At 46.2% G+C, this 20,276-nt stretch overlaps 1 protein-coding gene across 2 annotated transcripts in view; it reads right to left on the minus strand.

Moving 5' to 3' along the window:
* cip2a (cellular inhibitor of PP2A) overlaps positions 1-20,276 on the minus strand; it is a 122,609-nt gene that overhangs the window by 91,348 nt on the left and 10,985 nt on the right. For both annotated transcript variants that reach the window (XM_072260238.1, XM_072260239.1), the window contains exons 2-3: positions 2,405-2,508; positions 2,078-2,225 (exon numbers count right to left, since the gene is read on the minus strand). In XM_072260238.1, coding sequence (XP_072116339.1) covers positions 2,078-2,225; positions 2,405-2,506 — 250 coding nt within the window. In that variant the 5' untranslated portion in view covers positions 2,507-2,508. The remainder of the gene's footprint in view (positions 1-2,077; positions 2,226-2,404; positions 2,509-20,276) is intronic.

Raw genomic sequence — 20,276 nt, forward strand, 5'->3', positions numbered from 1 at the left:
TTGACTCTTTGATTTAATGTATTTTCTAGTTGCTCACCCCTTTTTGAACATTCATCTGCTCCAGATTACTACTTCTAATATTACTAATTCATTCTTCAAAATTTTTTCCCCTTTTAAATTTCACTAACCCTCTGAATATGATTCCAATACAGGTTTCCCCCACCATCCAAAGGCAGAGCGTTCCTATTAAACAGTTCGTAAGCCGGAATGTCGTAAAGTGAAGAAGCAATTACCACTTATTTATATGGGAAAAATTTGTGAGCGTTCGCAGACCCAAAAAATAACCTACCAAATCATGCCAAATCAGACATAAAACCTAAAATAACAGTAACATACAGTAAAAGCAGGAATGATTTGATAAATACACAGCCTATATAAAGTAGAAATACTTTTCTACAATCATTGCCGCACTGTTCTCCGTAGCAAAAATCTCATGCAAGCGCTCTCAGCAGAAACACTCTCTGCAGTAACCTTTAAGCTATGAAGCTGCCAATCATACCAAATACTGTAACACGTAAAATTACACAGCCTATATAAAGTAGAAATAATGTACGTACAATGTAGTATCACTTACCAGAATCGAGAAGTCAGCGCCGAGCACACTGATGATGGTGTGTTAAACTGAGTTGTCTAAGGTTGGGGTGGTGCAGTGGTCCCCAAACTCCAGGCAGCGAACTGATACCGATCCGCGGAGAATGCAGCGGTAACTGGGACGCACCCAGCACACCTTTAAGGAAAAAGCCAAAATAAACAAGCTAATTAATTACATGCCGGGCGGCACCTGATTAATTAGCTTGTGTATTTAGGCCTTTTTCTTAAAGATATGCTGGGTGCATCCCGGCTACCGCTGCATTCTCCGCGGCAATGTATCAATTCGCGGCCCGGGGGTTGGGGTGGTGGGACACTGGGGTGTCATCTCATCATCATCTGTTTCTATCAGGGCAGGCAGGTCAACTTCTTCTATGTCTGCCTGCCTCGATGTCGAAGGTCGAGGTTCGTCGTCTGCTGTGGCTGATGTGGAAGGCTTGATAAACGACAGTATGCTTGACTGATTAGCCTCGCTCAGTTTTCTATCATACAGTTCTTTGTAAGCAATCAAACCATCCTGCAAATATGCCCTAAACCGACGTAGCTTTTCAAAATTAAAGTCGTACTTTTCTGCAATAATTGCAGTGAAAATCTCAAGCAGTTGCTTCACGTTCAGTTCCTGGACGACTTCACTTTCGGTCCATTCGCTGCTGCATTCGGTTTCGATTGTTATCCTTTCCTCTTCCAATTGCATCAGCTTTTCATCTGTCAGTTCTTGGTCATGGGATGACAACATCACCTTCGTCAACTTCCATAAGCCAAACTCATTTTGTCCTTACTTCGTTCATCACGATCGAAACGCTTAATTATGTCTAGTTTTACACTGTGTAACACCCTTACGAGCTCTTTTAGGCTTTTCCAATATCTTAGAACTCATCTTGCTAACGGCTGCTCACAGGCACATGTTTAAGCAATGCTGGCTAGAATGCAGTTCTGGGGGAGGGGCTTGGCTGCTTGGGGCACGCGCTGCCTTTTTTCGTAACAGTGAAAACACCTTCTGCCAGCATAAACAGGTAACTAATGTAGGTCTTTTGTAACAGCGAGGTTTCGTAAAGCGAACATTCGAAAAGCGGGGGACACCTGTAATAGTTTCACTTCACTGTGGTTAACACTAAATCATGTTTTGTTCCACATAGTGCATATTGCATAAACTTCAACATTAAACATTTATCATATTTTTCCCCACACTTGAGCCAGAGGTGCACAGACTTTTTCTGAATAGATACTATTTTTGCACAGGAATATTTTTAAAAAATGCTTTTTTAGAAAATGTTGAATCCCTAAGTATATTTGTTCTCTCTCTACACTTTCAGAGATCAATACAAGTACATGGCAACAATTTTACTTGTAAGCATGAAAGAGCTGTCAAAACAGATAATAATTTCCTAACAAAGTCTGCAATCGCACCATAATACATTTCTGTGATAATAAGTCATGAAAAGTAAATGAATTATGTTGCATGAGAGTATTTAACAAAATAAAACAATACCTAATTGAGTGAGTAATCCTATTATCTTCAGAGTCAGTGTCACTTTTATGTTAGGATCACCAACAAGCTCCACAAGACTGTTCAGACATTCACTTGGCAAACTTTGATTTGTTGCAAATACATGTATTGCTTTCATTCCACAAATTATCTACAAAAAAAAATAGAATTTATTTAGCTGAACATTTCCAGACTAGAAAATATTAATTTCTCAACAAGGGTTGTGCATCTGACAATATTCTGAATACTTGAAATCTACTTATCCAGAAGATTTCACATAAAATCACACAATAGAAGAGATTTTTTTCATGCAATACATGTTGTACTTACATCCAATTGCCTTTGAATTTGTAAAGCATTCTGTTCGGATTTGCTATTTTTATACTGTGTGATAGCCAGCAACAGGGATTTCATGGAAGAAGTCAGATCCATTTCTAGGCAAGTAAGCAAGTAAGACAAGTTAAAGCAGATCAATAGAAGTTAAAGTTTGATCAGCATTACTAAGTAAATAAGCATTAATTTTATCAAAAACAATTTTTTCACCATAATGTAAAACTTGCACATTCTTAATGAAATTCTAGACCATAGAGTTTCATTAGTTGGCATCAGAGGTCATAAAACACTCAAACTGCAGTACAACTAAAAGTCAGAAAACTTCACTTTGTTTTTCCAGGTGAGATAGATTTGAGTAGACAAGTAATTAGTATTACACAAGACAACAGGAATTCTGCAGATGCTGGAAATTCAAGCAACACACATAAAAGTTGCTGGTGAATGCAGCAGGCCAGGCAGCATCTCTAGGAAGAGGTGCAGTCGACGTTTCAGGCCGAGACCCTTCGTCAGTACTACACAAGAACTAGTTTAGTATTTGGGTACTCTAAAATAGGGAAATAAGACCATAAACCATAAGACATAGGAGCAGAATTAGGCCATTTGGCCCATCAAGTCTGCTCTACCTATCATGGCAGATCCTTTTTTCCCCCTCCTCAACCCCATTCCCTAGCCTTCTCCCCGTAACTTTTGATGCAGTATCCAATGAAGAACCTATCAATCTCTGCCTCAAATACGCCCAATGACCTGGTCTCCACAGCTGCCTGTGGTAACAAATTCCATAAATTCACCACCTTCTGGCTGAAGAAATTTCTCCACATCTCCGTTTTAAATGGACGCCCCTCTATCCTGAGGCTGTGCTCTCTTGTCCTAGATTCCCCTACCACGGGAAACTTCCTTTCCACATCTACTCTGTCTACATTTGAAAGGTTTCAATGAGATCCCCTTTCAACCTTCTAAATTCCAGCAAGTACAGACCCAGAGCCATCAAACGTTCCTCATGTAATAACTCTTTCACTCCCGGGATTATCCTTGTGAACTGCCTCTGGACCCTCTCCAATGCCAGCACATCTTTTCTTAGATGAGGAGCCCAAAATTGTTCACAATACTCAAGATGAGGCCTCACCAATGCCTTATAAAGCCTAAGCATCACACCTCTTCTCTTGTATTCAAGACCTCTTGAAGTGAATGCAAACATTGCATTTGCCTTCCTCACCACTGACTCAACTTCTAAGTTAACCTTTAGGGTGTTCGGCAGAAGGACTCCCAAGTCCCTTTGCATCTCAGATTTCTGAATTTTCTCCCCATTTAGAAAATAGTCTGCACATTTATTTATATTCCAACATTGTATTTCATTTGCCACTTTTTTGCCCATTCTCCTAACCTTCGGCTGCCTATCTGTTTCCTCAACCTACCTGCACCTCCAACAATCTTTGTATCATCTGCAAACATGGCAACAAAGTCATCTATTTCATCATCTAAATCATTGATATATAGCATAAAAAGAAGTGGTCCCAACACCGACCCCTGTGAAACATCACTAGTCACTAGCAGCCAATCAGACAAGGATCCTTTTATTCCCACTCGCTGTCTCCTACCCATCAGCCAATGCTCTAACCATGTTAGTAACTTTCCTGTAATACCATGGGCTCTTCACTTGGTAAGGAGCCTCATGTGTGGCACCTATCAAAGGCCTTCTGAAAGTCCAAATATACAACATCCACTGCATCCCCTTTGCCTATCCTACTTGTAATCTCCTCAAAGAAATCCAACAGGTTCGTCAGGCAAGACTTTCCCTTAAGGAAACCATGCTGACTTTTCCTATGTTGCCCTGTGTCACCAAGTACTCTATAACCTCATCCTTAACAATTGACTCCAACATCTTCCCAACCACTGAGGTCAGGCTAATTGGTCTATAATTTCCTTTCTGCTGCCTCCCTCCTTTCTCAAAGAGTGGAGTGACATTTGCAATTTTCCAGCCCTTCGGAACCATGCCAGAGTCCAATGATTCTTGAAAGCTAATGCCTCCACAACCTCTACCGCTACGTCTTTCAGAACCCTCGGGTCTTTTTCTTTCTCCCTTGTAATGGTAACTGCACTCACTTCTCTTCCTTCACACACTACATCTTCCACAGTGAAGACTAACTCAAAATACTTAATTAGTTCATCTGCCAACCCCTTATTCCCTGTTATTATTTCTCCGGCCTCATTTTCAAGTGGTCCTATATCCACTCTCATCCCTCTTTTTTTTTTTACATACTTGAAAAAGTTTTTACTATCCACTTTGATATTGTTCACTTGCCTGTTTACATATTTCATTTTTTCCCTTCTAATGATTCTTTTAGTTGCTCTTTGTAGGTTTTTAAAAATAAGAGGGAGAAATGGTACAGAGGGGATTGCTCTGCTGGAAGTCAACATGGACAGTAGGCAGAATAACCTCTTTCCTGATGAATTTCCATCTATGATTGCTATGCATATTTTAGAATGAAATATGGAACATACAGAAGTACAGAACAGGAACATGCCCATCAGTCCACCACGTCTGTGCCACCAAGGCCGAATTAAACTAATCACACCTATTTGGAGTACTGTGCTCAGTTCAGGTCACCTCACTACAGGAAGGATATGGAAACCATAGAAGGGGTGCAGAGATTTACAAGGATGCTGCCTGAATTGGGGAGCATGCCTTATGGGAATAGGTTGAGTGAACTCGGTCTTTTGTCTTTGGGAGCGATGGAGGATGAGAGGTGACCTGATATAGATGTATAAGATGATGACAGGCAACGATTGTGTGGATAGTCAGACACTTTTTCCCCAGGGCTGAAATGGCTAACACGAGAGGGCACAGTTTTAAGGTGCTTGGAAGTAGGTACAGAGTGGTGAGTGCGTGGAATGGGCTGCTGGCGATGGTGGTGGAGGCGGATACGATACGGTCTTTTAAGAGACTCCTGGATAGGTACATGGAGCTTAGAAAAATAGAGAGCTATGGGTAACCCTAAGTAATTTCTAAAGTAAGGACATGTTCGGCACAGCATTGTCGGCTGAAGGGCCTGTACTGTGCTGCAGGTTTTCAATTTCCATGTTTGTATTTGGTCCTTATCCCTCTATTCCCTGCCTGTTCATTTGTCCATCTAAATGATTCACTACTTCTACCACTCCTAGCTACACGATCCATGCACTTACCATACCTATTAAAAACCTTGCCACAGATATCTCCATTTAAACTTGCTCCCTCTCACCTTAAACGTACGACTTTTCCACTCTGAGAGAAAGACTGACTTCCCAACTTTTACACTCAATGCCCAATCAATGAGGGGATACATATCATACACACTCTTTACCAACCTATCCACTTGTGTTTCTACTTTCAGAAGATATAGTCTTGGACCCCAAGATCCCTCTGTACATCAGGGGTTCTTGCCATTTATTGCATACTTTCTTCTTACACAGAAGGGGATTGGCATGTTACCACCCATCTTTACAGCCGCCAATGCACCTGAACCCAGAGTCACTCTTGCAGACATAATATCAGTCTTCCAGACAGTATATCTGTGGAAAGCATCTGGCCTGGATGGAGTCCCTGGCCATGTCTTTTAAACCCTGTGCAGATTAGCTGTTGGGTATTTTGTATGGTGTATTATTGTCATATGTACCAAGATACAGTGATAAGCTTTTCCTGCACACTGTTCATATATATCAAAATCATTACACAGTGCGTTGAGATAGAACAAGGTAAAACAATACCACTGCAGAATAAAGTGTAAAAGCAACTGAGAAAGTGCAGTGCAGGTAAATAATAAAGTGCAAAACCATTGTAACCCACCAGGCTTGCTGCTCACGTTCGTCTATAGGGAAATCAGCTTTCAGCCCCACCAAACAGAGAATTCCAAGTTTGGATGGATGCTGTGTAATGTGTTCCCGTTCACAAACCCACAATGCAAAATATCAGACAGTACACCATATATAATCAAATGATAAACTTTATGAATCTTAATTCGAATATAGGGTTTATAAGAAAATAAACAAACAAAAGGGCCCACGTTAAAGTCTCAATAATCGTTGGAGCTCATGCAACCAGTGTTCCTCCGCAAATGACCTCTGTCGAAACTTCGTTGACCAGTGATCACCCAGCACTCTCCTCCTGTATCCTTCCTCTTCACTCTCCTCGACCGAAAGCTCGTGAAAACCCCAGCTCCCAAACATACAAGAAAGAGTAACATTTCTCCCATTGGTTAGCCACCCGTTATCTGTAATTATAACCCAAACATCGCTGCTACAGAGAAACCATTACATCAGCAGTTAACATTACACAGACCCCACTACATTAGCCTTAGCAGTTAACATTACAGAGAAGCCATTACATTTTCCTTAGCAGTTAACATTACTGAGAAACTCTACATTCTCCCCCCACCGAATTTAGTCATGCCCTCATGACGTTGAGATAATTCGCCAACCCTTCCTGCAAAACACAAAGCCCAATCCGAGTGCAGAAAGCAGTGACATAGCTCCCCAAAACAGTAGAGATCATGTCCTGTTCCCCAGGCGCTACATAGGCCAACCTATCTGGGGTGCTCCTAATTCTTTGAGACCTCCATACCTCCTCACCTAATTCTTCCCGCTCAGTCGCTACTGGGGATACTTAGGTTTGGCGAAACCTCCCACGATCTGTCACTCAAACTCCCCTGTTTCGTGTCCAGGCTCCGCCTCTTCTCCTTCGGGGTCCTGCTGTACCCCAAGCTGTCCACACCCCTCACCTCACCTGACTCAGTGGGAGAAGGGCCAGGAGTCTCGTCCTCAATCAATGGGGAGTTAGCGAAAGGCAGCATGTACCACACATCCAAATCATCATCCTCCGAATCAGTATTCTTCTTAGGAGTGGGGCCCAGCCCAGCCTCTCCTGCTGGGGGCCCTGCAGTCACCCCGCGTTTTCGCAGAGTCCTCTTACTAGGTAGGCTCCAAGTCGGGCTCTGCGTCTACGTGCACCTCTTGTCCCAGGGGCAACAGGTGGTTCCAATGCAGAATCTTGACAGGCCCCTTCCCTTCCTCTGGTTTCACCCAGAAAACTGGTTGGTTTGGCATCTGACTCTCCACCACATAGAGTGTGGCCACCCAGTGCTCAGCCAACTTGTGCTTTCCAGGGAGTCCCAGATTCCTTATGAGGACTCGGTCTCCCAGCAGGAGTTGGAGGAACCTGACTTTCTGATCATAGCTCCTCTTATTTCCTCGATTCTGCTTGGCGGCCGCAACCCCAGCCAATTCATAAAGCCCTTTTCAGCTCTCTTCTCATATCAGACACATAATTCAGATAAGGCTTCGATGGTAAGTCACCCGCGTTAGTCCCAAAACAAAGGTCAATGGACAACCTTGCCTCGCGCCCAAACATCAGATAATATGGCAAGTACCCAGTAGCTTCATTTCATGTACAGTTCTAACAGTGAACCAGATGCCGAATATGTTGACTCCACTTGCTCTTCTTGCTGATCTCCAGGGTCCCGAGCACATCTAGCAAGCTCTGATTAAATCTCTCAGGCTGGGGATCGCCCTGCGGGTGATAAGGCGAGGTCATCAATTTCTCAACTCCAAGAATGCCACTCAGCTATGTGGAGTACTTCGCCACGTCTTCAACCTGAGCCTGAGGCTCTGGAGGGTTCCTGCGCTGTGGAGGACGTCCTGCCTCATCCCTGTGCCGAAGACGCCGCGCGCCAGTGGCCTCAATGACTACAGACCGGTGGCATTGACCTCCCACATCATGAAGACCCTGGAGAGACTTGTTCTCCAGTCAGGCCACACTTAGATCCCCTCCAGTTCGCCTACCAACCCTGACTAGGAGTTGAGGATGCCATCGTTTACCTGCTCAACCGTGTCTACGCCCACCTGGACAAGCTAGTGAGCACTGTGAGGGTCATGTTTTTTGACTTCTCCAGTGCGTTCACCACCATCTGCCCTGCTCTGCTGGGGGAGAAGCTGACAGCGATGCAGGTGGATGCTTTCCTGGTGTCATGGATTCTTGATTACCTGATTGGCAGACCACAGTACGTGTGCTTGCAACACTGTGTGTCCGACAGAGTGATCAGCAGCACTGGGACTCCACAGGGGACTGTCTTGTCTCCCTTTCTCTTTTACCATTTACACCTTGGACTTCAACTACTGCACAGAGTCTTGTCATCTTCGGAAGTTTTCTAATGACTGCCATAGTTGGATGCATCAGCAAGGGAGATGAGGCTGAGTACAGGGCTATGGTAGGAAACTTTGTCACATGGTGTGAGCAGAATTATCTGAGGCTTAATGTGAAAAAAGACTAAGGAGCTGGTGGTAGACCTGAGGAGAGTTAAGGTACTGGAGACCCCTGTTTCCATCCAGGGGGTCAGTGTGGACATGGTGGAGGATTATAAATACCTGGGGATATGAATTGACAATAAACTGGACTGGTCATAGAACACTGAGGCTGTCTACAAGAAGGGTCAGAGCCGTCTCTATTTCCTGAGGAGACTGAGGCCCTTTAACATCTGCCGGACGATGCTGAGGATGTTCTACGAGTCTTGCGATCATGTTTGCTGTTGTGTGCTGGGGCAGCAGGCTGAGGGTAGCAGACACCAACAGAATCAACAAACTCTTTTGTAAGGCCAGTGATGTTGTGGGGATGTAACTGGACTCTCTGACGGTGGTGTCTGAAAAGAGGATGCTGTCCAAGTTGCATGTCATCTTGGACAATGTCTCCCATCCACTACATAATGTACTGGGTGGGCACAGGAGTACATTCAGCCAGAGACTCATTCCACCGAGATGCAACACGGAGCGTCATAGGAAGTCATTCCTGCCTGTGGCCATCAAAATTTACAACTCCTCCCTTGGAGGGTCAGAAACCCTGACTCAATAGGCTGGTCCCGGACTTATTTCCTGGCATAATTTACATATTACTATTTAACTATTTATGCTTTTATTACTATTTAATTATTTATGGTGCAACTGTAACAAAAACCAATTTCCCCCGAGATCAATAAAATATGACTATGACTATGAACTCATAGATGAGTCTACTCTCGAAGTCCTGTCCCTGGTCACTATGTATTCCCCCTGGGAAGGCCATAATGAACGAAATACTTCTCCCATTACACTTTGCCACTGTAATGACCTGACCCAGTATAAGATTTGGTTCTTCAACTTTAACCGAGGCCATTCTCGCAGTAATGGAGGCACCGAAGCATGTTTCGTCTTCTCCGCCTGAGCCATATCCCACTTTTCAACCACGTACCAAATAGTGCCAATGCCTGGGTCATCTCGCTGAGCAGCAGCCACTTCCCCAGAACTCAATTCTGGCAACTGCTTGGTATTCAGAGCAGTCAGGTTACAGTAAACTGGGGGTAGGGCGACGTCAGAAGCCCCCAATTGAATCACTGCTCGATCCGGCCTCTCCTTTTCCTCGGCCTTCATGATGATAGCAAACTGACACATGACCTTCACCCCAGGGGCAGGAACGCTCTCCCACTCCTCGTCCCTGTCCAGTTCCTCATGCATCCATTGGAACAAAGCATCCGCATCAACGTTCTGGCTCCCCGGCTGGTACTTCAGGCTGAAATCATATGCAGACAACACTGCCAACCACCGATGGCCTGTGGCCTCCAGTTTCGCCGAGGTCAGGATATAAGTGAGAGGGTTGTTGCCCGTCCTCACCTCAAACTTGGCCCCCCAGAGATAGTCACTCAGCTTATCCACTACCGTCCATTTCAATGTCAGGAATTCCAACTTGTGGGTGGGATAGTTTCTGTCGGAGGGCGACAAACTCCAGCTGACAAACGCTACAGGCCTCAACCCAGTGCCCTGTTCCTGATACAGGACGCCCCCTAATCCCTCTCGGCTGGCATCTGTGTGTAGTACATACAGCAACTGGGGGTCCGCAAAACCCAGCACCGGTGCCTGGGTCAGCAACTCTTTCAACGACTGAAAAGCCTCCTCACATTTTGCATCTCAACTCTGTCCGAAGGGCTCCGACGGGTTTAGATACTCTCCAACCTCCCGTCCTTTCTTTCCTGTCCCTTTCTTCCCCAAGAGAGGGTAACTACACAGAAGCTGATTCAAAGGGTGACTCACTTTGATGTAGCCCTTCATGAATCTCCAATAATAACCACAAAACCCAAGGAACGAGCATAGAGCACTCACAGTATGGGGCCTCGACCAAGTGGTCACCGCTTCTATCTTAGCCGGGTCTGTAGTTACTCCATTCCACGAGATTATATATGCCTGACATAGCTAACAGACGTCTTGCAGAACTGGCACTTGTCCAGGGAAAGTTTTAACCCTTCATCTTTCAGGTGACCTAGCACCTTCAGTAGCCTCGCTTCGTGTTCTTCCAAGGTGGATCCAAATACTTTATAGTCGCCAAACAATTGGTACTAGAACGTACAATCAGCACAGCGATATTTGATTCTGTGCTTCACACTCCCTGGATTACAAATATTAAATATTAAAGATATTAAAAATAGTTAAAATTAGTAAATATTAAAAATTTAAATTATAAATCATAAATAGAAAATAGAAAAGTGGGAAGTAAGGTAATGCAAAAAAAACCGAGAGGCAGGTCCGAATATTTGGAGGGAATGGCCCAGATCTGGGTCAGGATCCGTTCAGCAGTCTTATCACAGTTGGAAAGAAGCTGTTCCCAAATCTGGCCGTACGAGTCTTCAAGCTCCTGAACCTTCTCCCGGAGGGAAGAGGGACAAAAAGTCTGTTGGCTGGGTGGGTCGTGTCCTTGATTATCCTGGCAGCACTGCTCCAACAGCGTGCGGTGTAAAGTAAGTCCACAGACGGAAGATTGGTTTGTGTGATGTGCTGCGCCGTGTTCACGATCTTCTGCAGCTTCTTTCGGTCTTGGACAGGACAAGGTTGTGATGCACCCTAGAAGAATGCTTTCTACGGTGCATCTATAAAATTAGTGAGGGTTTTAGGGGACAGGCCAAATTTCTTTAGTTTTCTCAGGAAGTAAAGGCGCTGGTGGGCCTTCTTGGCAGTGAACTCTGCTTGGTTGGACCAAGTCAGGTCATTTGTGATATTGAACCCGAGGAACTTAAAGCTTTTGACCTGTTCCACTTGCACACCACCCATGTAAATTGGGTCATGCGGTCCGCTACTCCTTCTGAAGTCAACAACCAATTCCTTCGTCTTGCTGACGTTGAGGGCTAGATTATTGTCTTTGCACCATGCCACCAGGTTCTTAATTTCCTCTCTGTACTCAAACTCATCATTACCCGAGATACGGCCTACAATTGTTGTGTCATCAGCAAACTTATATATTGAGTTTGATGGAAACTTGGCTACACAATCATGGGTGTACAGTGAGTACAGCAGGGGGCTGAGTACACAGCCTTGTGGGGCACCGGTGCTCAGAGTGATTGTAGAGGAGAGCTTGTCCTCTATTTTTACAGCCTGGGTCCTGTCTGTGAGGAAGTTGAAGTACCTTGCTCTTCTTCGGCACTGGGATTATTGTTGCCTTCTCAAAACACGAGGGGATCTTAGACTGAAGCAAGGAGCAGTTGAAGATGTCAGCAAACACTCCAGCTAGCTCGCTTGCACAGGCCCGGAGAACCCGTCCTGGGACGCCATCTGGACCCGTCGCCTTCCTTGGATTTATCTTCAGGAAGGCCCTTCTAACGTCCTCCTCGGTGACAACGAATCTCAATGCCACAAGGTCCGGTTCATCCGGAGGGAGCGGGACACTCCTCTTCTGTTCAAATCTTGCGTTGAATATGTTAAGTTCATCAGGAAGAGAAGCACCACAGTTATTGATATCTCCAGCCTTTTCTTTGCACCCAGTGATCTCATTTAGACCCTGCCATAGTCTACTGGCATCCCTTTGGTTAGCCTGGGCTTCCAACTTGGCTCGTTATTGCCTCTTAGTGCCCTTAATGGCTTTCCAGAGTTCACGCCCGGATTTCGTGTAGCGACTTGTATCCCTGGACCTAAAAGCTGCAGCCCTAGCCTTTAAAAGGGACTTGACCTCAAAATTCATCTAAGGTTTCCGGTTAGGGAATACCCGGATCGTCTTGCAAGACACACAGTCCTCCGTGCATTTCCAAAAAAAGTCCGTGACAGGTGAGGCATACTCATCAAGGTTAGCTGCCGAGTCCTTGAATACTAACCATTCCACCGATTCAAAGCAGTCACGGAGGACCTCATCCATTTCCTCCGTCCAATGCGACACTACTTTTGACACCGTGACCTCCCGCTTCAGTTTCTGTTTGTAAGCCGGGAGGAGGAGTCTGATGTAAGCCTGATGGTCCGATTTTCCGAAGTGAGGTTGTTGGACGGAACGGTAGGCATCCTTGACTGCTGTGTAGCAGTGGTCAAGTATATTCGGGCCTCTAGTGGACAGGAGTCATGCTGGTATAACTTTGGCAGCACTTTGCTGAAGTTGGCCTGGTTAAAGTCCCTGGCTGTAATGAGCAAAGCCTCCGGATACCTGGTCTCAAGTTCACTGATGTTGGCATACAGTATGCTCAGAGCACACTCCCCATCCACCTGGGGGGGAATGTAGACCGCTGTCAGCATAACCAAGGTGAATTCCCGTGGCAGGTAGTAGGGACGACACTTCACTGACAGGTGTTCCAAGTCTGGGCTGCAGAAGCTTGTCAGTGCCACTGTGTCCGAGCACCACCCAGTGTTGATCAGTAGGCAGATATCACTTCCCCTCATCTTGCCCGAGGACGCCGTGCGGTCCATCCGATGGATCGAAAATCCTTCCGGTCAGATGGCACAGTCAGGGGTGGCAGGGGAGAGCCAGGTCCCGGTGAAACAGAATACACAGCAGTTCTGCATCTCCCTGCAGTAGGTGAGTCTCCCTTTCAGATCATCCACCTTATTCTCTATGGCTTGCACATTAGCTAGTAGGATGGTGAGCATAGGTACCCTGAAGCCCCTCAGCTTCAATCTGACCAGCAGCCCAGCTCTTTTCCCACGCTTCCTTGGTAAGTAGTGCATCTTTCCCGGTCTCCATTGATGCAGTGTGTTGTTGTCAGCTCTTCAATGTTGGCGGGTCGCGTCATTGTGTGCTCCTGGTCGGGCCCAGTAACAGGGAAGGCTCCGCTGCCACCTCCAGCTGCCGAGGGCCTGGGCCGTCGATTGGGTCAGGCCCCGAAGCCTACACTTAATCCCGGATGGCCGGGCTTCTTGCTGAAACAAGTCCTTAAGCTGAGTCATGGTTGCGGAGGCCTCTGCTCCAGCCGAGCCTCAGGCTCGATTTCCGAGGTCGGCAGCAGAGGCCTCACTTCCGGCAACTGTGGATGGCCACCAACGGGGCTTTACGGTGGTCTCTCCGGGGAAGCGTCTGGGGCATCTTAAGGCCTCTGCTGTCATTTCTGTGTGGTCATCTGCTCCGGAGAGGTGCTGGTTGGAATGGGTCGTGTCTCCAAGCGCTCCAGCACGGTAGCAGACCGCGGGCCTCCGGGAACGTGGTGCGTCTCGTTGGTCGGGTCCAGGTACGGTGCAGAGTTTAAGAAGCAGTTCTGACGTGGTGATCTCCAGCTCGGTCAGTAGCTTCGCCAGGGTGCTGTTGATCTTTATCTTGCTAAATTGAAGGTTTACAAGGGTTTCTCGGGTATAGGATAATGGAGAGGGCAGTTTGCTCTGGAGAGCACATGCAAAGTCACCAGTTACTGGCGCCATCCTTAACGTATTCTATCAAGTCATCCAAATATATCAACACCTCAAGCAAGTTCATATCCCCCACCATCTTCTCCATGACCATTTGGAAGGAGGCAGGGACTCCCGATATGCCCTGGGGCATCCTTTCAAACTGGAAGAATCCCAGGGATCATATAAATGCCGTCTTCTCTTTATTGGCCTCCCTCATCAGGATCTGGTAATATCCACTCCTCAAGTCCAGCACACTAAACCACTTCGCACCACTCAAACAGGCCAGTGCGTCTTCGACCCTCGGGACCGTATACTGGTCAGGGAAGGTGCCCCTGTTCAGAGTCCTATAGTCCACACACATGCGTACCTTCCCGTTTTTCTTCTGGGCCACTACTATTTGGGATGCATAGGGGCTTCGGGATTCAATGATGATCCCAGCTTCCTTCAACTTACACAAATGCTGCCACACGTCTTCCACGTCTGCAGGGGCCAGTCGCCGTGACCTTTTTCTAAACAGGGTGTCCTTGGTCACCCAGATGGTGTGACGAGTGCTCTTGGAACAACCCACATCAAACTCACCAATGGAAAAGACACCTTCCAGCTTCAACATCTTCTCTACTAGCCTCCTTTTCCAGCCCGGCGGCACAGGAGAATCCCTGAAGTTAAATGCCTCAGCGGTCAACTTTTCCCTTTTTTTCAATAGCTTCTCCCCAGGGGACCTCATTGGGGGGGGGGGGGCACTAGACATTACTGTCACCAGGAACAAATGCGCCGGGGCATCCCTCTCTTAAAGGTGACCTCCCTCCTCGTAGTGTTCCTGACAATCACAGCCATCCTGCTTGCCTGTACAACTGAGGGTCTCTGAAATTCGGGCCTCACCAGCACCCCAGCCGAAAATCGCGACTCCCCCTCAAGGTCTTCCAGAGCGTCCACTAAGAGGGCTTCGCCCTCAGGCATTCCAGGGAATCTGGGGGTCCCCATCACTCCCGCTACTTCCCTGGGCTGTATCACCTTAGGCTTCAACTGGGTGCACCACACAGTCCCTCGTTTAAATTCGGTACCCAGCCCAGTGCAGCCACGCACTTCCTCAAACGCAGCTCGAAACACTGGGTACATAGACAAGGTCCCCAAAAAGCTCTCACCTATCTTCTCCTTGCAGGCCCCCATGAGCCTCCGTACCAGAGAGGTGTTGGTCCCCACCAGAATTGAAACACCACCCGTCTCAACTGGATCCAGACAAACCAGCACTAACATCTCAAGAACTTCAGACACTCCCACATCGGCCTCCGAAAACTCCAGTTTCACTGACAAATAACCGCCATACGGATAATCGCCATCACTGATACCCCAAATCTCCAGTGCACTGAATGGGGTCAAGGGCAAATGCTTCAGCTACTGGTTGTAGAACGAACAGTACAGTAACATGATCTGCAAACCGGTGTCGAGTATGGCTTTAGCATAGATTCCCTCTATCCGTAGCGACACACTGCAGTGGGGTCCCACTAATCCATCAAGAATAGGGTCTTTTGCTTTCGGGGGGTTCCTTGGTACATTGCTGGGAATGTGTTCTCCCAGAAACACCAGGCCATTCCCTCACTGGGTCTCCTCTAAGTTTCCTGACACCTCTCCCTGCTTGGATACCCGGGGGCTCACTCTCCGAGGGGCTTCCTGCCGCTCACATTCCTGCCGAAAGTGTCCCTCTTCCCCACAGTTATAGCACACGCTACCAGCCGCCCCTCCTCTCACGGAACCTCGGCCACCCACAGCCCCCTGCACGGTCCGTCCCCTGGGGGGTGGGTCCTCTCTACCAGTCCTATCATACAAAGGGTCCACACCTGCCATGAACCCCTGTGACCTCTCAGTTCTCAGCTCTGCCACCACCTCCTTTACCACTTCCCGGGTTGAGCTGGCCCCGGTCACTTCATTACAAGGAGTTACTACTGAGGATTGCACCCTGCTGACAGAGTCCTCTCGCAGCCCCAATACGTTCACATCCTCCCACACCTCTCTGATCAGCTGAACGAACGATGGAGGGGGACGCATCTTACGGGACTGCCAGAGACTCCAAGCAATCCTATCCTGGGCCTGGGCGTCCCAGTTACCTGGTCCATCCTCAACTGATCCATCTCAGCCGCCTGAATGCCTCCCGGTGCCGCAAACAATTTAGCTGTCTCTCTTGCCGAAAAAGGTACACACAAAGCTTCTCCCCTTTCTCCTGAAGCAAGTTTTGAAACTCCTCTAGGAGCTCCCAGTCAGACCAAAAGCGCTTTCCAATGCATCCAGATACTCAGCAAGGGAGGCAGAGGGCTGGTTAACTTTCACGCCTCTTACCTCAGCCACCAACCCCCTCAAACTTTCAACCAATCTCTGTTGCTTTTCATCATCAGAGCACCGCCACTCACTTAACAATTGAGAGGTCTGCTCCACCCACGTCTCATAATCCTCCTCCCCCTCGGGGGTGGGCGTTATTCCAGAGAAAATCTTTAGCTTCTGGCGGGGAGCCGCTGCCTTACTTGCCAGGGAGGTAATGGCGGATGTCAACTCAGAGCTCTCACCCTTCACAGGGGGACGGGAATTAATCAAACTTTCCAAATCCGACCACTCTTTCCCCTCATCCCTCAGGAATGATAGAGCCTGTTCTCTAAAATCACCGCTCTCAACTGCCGGCAACTCAGCTCGCTGAGCTCCATTTTCCCCCTCCCTGGCAGTATGAACATGCCATGGCCCCGCCTCCCTTGGGTCGCCAATAGACTCTGGCAGTCCCACCGCCATCATGTCAGCGCTTGCCATTTTATCAAACTTTCGCGTTACAAATTCAACCTTGCCAACAGCGTTAACCATACTGAAACGTTGAATTAACAATTCATCCGGGGTACTAATATCCACCCCACTCAACACACACGCATTAATAACCTTTAATCCCTCAGATGCACACAAGTGTTGGACCCCAGCAGCATCCATATCAGCACTAATTTAAAAAGGGCGATCACAAAGCATCTAACAGAATCAAATCCAGGACGTAGCCCCCACAAACGCAACCCACCAGGCTTGCCACTCACGTTCGTCTAGGGGAATCAGCTTTCCGCCCCGCTAAACAGAGAACTCAAGTTTGGACGGATGCTGTGTAATGTGTTCCTGTTCACAAACCCACAATGCAAAATATCAGACAGTATACCATATACAATCAAATAATAAACTTTATGAATCTTAATTCGAATATAGGGTTAGTATGAAAATAAACAAACAAAATAAAAGGGCCCACTTTAAAGTCTCAATAATTGTTGGAGCTCATGCAACCAGTATTCCTCCGCAAACGACCTCTGCCGAAACTTCGCTAACCCTCGGACCCTAGTATACGCCATCTGGAGATCACCCAGCACTCTCCACCCGCGTCCTTCCTCTTCACTCACCTCCACTAAGAGCCCACGAAAACCCCCGCTCCCAGACATACAAGAAAGAATAACATTTCTCCCATTGGTTAGCCACCCGTTATAACCCAAACATCGCTGCAACAGAAAAACCATTACATCAGCAATTAACATTACAGAGAAGCCATTACATTAGCCTTAGTAGTTAACATTACTGGGAAACCTTACACCATAATAAGGTATATTGTGAGGTCAAGAACCCATCTTATTGTATGAAGTCCATTCTAGAGTCTGATAACAGTGGGATAAAAGCTGCCACGAGCCTGGGGTACATGCTTTCAGGCTTTTGTATTTTCTGCCCTAAGGGAGAGGGGAGAAGAGAGAATATCTGGTATGGGTGGGGTCTTTGATTATACTGGCTACATTACTGATCTTTGTGAAAATATACACATAGTCCATAAAGAGGAGGCTGGTTGAAGGTTTTTTAACCTCTTTCGGTTCAGTCTGTGGTTCCCACGGGTTTTAAGAATATCACTAGCATCCTGGTATTAAGTAAAAGAAGATAAAGTTCCTTAATGGCTATCACCATCATGAAGTGCTTTGGGAAGCTAGTCATGGCACACATTAACTTTAGCCTTCAAGACAGCCTGCACACACTGCAATCACCTGCCGAAACAGGTCCACAGCAGACACCAACTCCCTGTTCTTACACTCATCTCTAAAGCATCTGGACAGTAAAGACACCTACATTATTGTTTATTGATTATAATTTCATTTTCAGTACTATAGGTCCAAGCAAATTCATTACAAGTCTCTGGACTCTGGGAATCAATTCCCCACTCTGCAAATGGATCCTCGACCTCCTGATCAATGGACTGCAATCAGTAAGGATAGGCATTTACAGAACCACCACAATTACTCTAAACACTGGTGCTCTCTAAGATTACATCCTCAATCCCCTACACACTTATGACTGTGTGGGCAGATATTGCTCCAATTGCATCTACAAGCTTGTAACCTACAGTTGCAACTGCTGTAGGCCATAAATCAAATAATCATGAGTTGGGAGTACAGGAGGGAGATAGAGAGCTTATGACATGGTGTCATAAGAACAAGCTTCTCCTCAATGCCAGCAAAGCAAAAGAGCTGATCAGGAAGGGGGGAGGGCAGTGTACATGCTACTGTCTACATCAATGGTGTTGTGGTTGAGAGCTTCAAGTTCCTAGGGGTGAATGTCACCAATAACCTATCCTGGTCAACCACAATGATGCCACTGCCAAGAAAGTTCACCAATGCAAGGATCAGTGCTAGGACCTTTGTTTGTAGTATATATAAATTATTTGGATGAAAATGTAGGAGGTATGATTAGTAACTTTGTAGATAACACAAAAATGTATTTATTTAGCGATACAGCGTGGAGTAAGTCCTTATGGCACTTAGAACCATACTGCCACAAAAACCTCAACAAACCCAATTAACCCTAACCTAATCATGGGACAATTTACAATGACCAATTAGCCTACCTGGTACATCTTTGGATTATGGGAGGAAACCAGAGCACCCAGAGAAAACCCATGCATTCCACGGGGAGGACATACAGACTCCTTACAAACAGCTCTAGAATTGAATTCTGAAGTCTGGATACCCTGAGCTGTGATAGTGTTGTATTAACTGCTACGCCCAAAATTGATGGAGTTGTGGATAGCAAGGAAGATTGTCAAAGAATACAGTGGGATGTACCACAGTGGATCATGTCAAATGGCTGAATAAAGTTTATTTGGACAACATCCACTGCCCTACCCTCATCTTTGTCAATTCCTCAAAAGAAAAATTGAGACACGGGACCTAAGCACAAAGCTATGCTGACCGTCCCTAATAATTCCATCTTTCCCAGAAGTATATCAATCAACAAGAAACTTCTCTAGTAATTTCCCCACCAGTGATGTAAGGCTCACAACCAAATAGTTTGTCTCTGTTGTCCTGCTTAAAACAAAGGAATAATAATGCCTATTGTTTAGCAATTGATGAGGTGCCAAGACACTGAGTGTCTTGTGTTAGATCAGGCCCTGTGGATTTATCCACCTTAATGTTTTTCAACAGTTTCTAAATCCACTGTCTTCAGTTCCTACCTAATAATGTTGTAATCAGTGTTCCCCTAATTTAGTACTGAAAATGTACACAATTATGATCACTGTTCCTAGAATGTTCTCTCACTGAAACTTCAATCACTTGGCCAGGGTCATTCCCCAATATAATGACTAGAAAGGTCCTATGCCTAGATAGACTATCTACATACTGTTTCAAGAATCTTTCTTGGATGATCTGCACAGCTATACAATATTTTGAAAGAACAGACAGATGGTCCACATTGGTACCAATGTCACATGCACGAAGAGAGAGAAGGTATTGCAAAGTGAATGATTTTAGCTTCCTTAAGAGTCACTGGGACTGTGTTAGTACTCAGGGATTAGATGGGGTAGAATTTTTCTGAGGCAGCATATAAATCACCTATAGAGAAATGCTACACTCAAAATATATTTAGGAAATGTTATAGAAAAAGGTAAGATTGGTCCTCAAGTTAAAGTTCTAAATTGGGGCAAGGATAACTTTGATGGCAGCATATGGGAACTTGCACAATTTGATTGGGAGAGACTTTCTTTAGGTAAAGAGATGTCTGGCAAGTGGGATGTTTTCAGAAATGAGATAGGAAGAGTTCAAGGTCAGTATGTTCCTGTTAGAATGAAGGACAAAGCTGGCAGGATTAGAGAATCCTGGTGGCCAAGGGCTATTCAGCAAAAAAGGCTTATATCAGCTACAGACAGCAAGGATTAAGCAAGTCACTTGAAGGGAAGGGAGAGGTGATACACAGGAGCATTATC

This window comes from Mobula birostris, chromosome 6, assembly GCF_030028105.1.
Source record: "Mobula birostris isolate sMobBir1 chromosome 6, sMobBir1.hap1, whole genome shotgun sequence".
NCBI lineage: Eukaryota > Metazoa > Chordata > Chondrichthyes > Myliobatiformes > Myliobatidae > Mobula > Mobula birostris.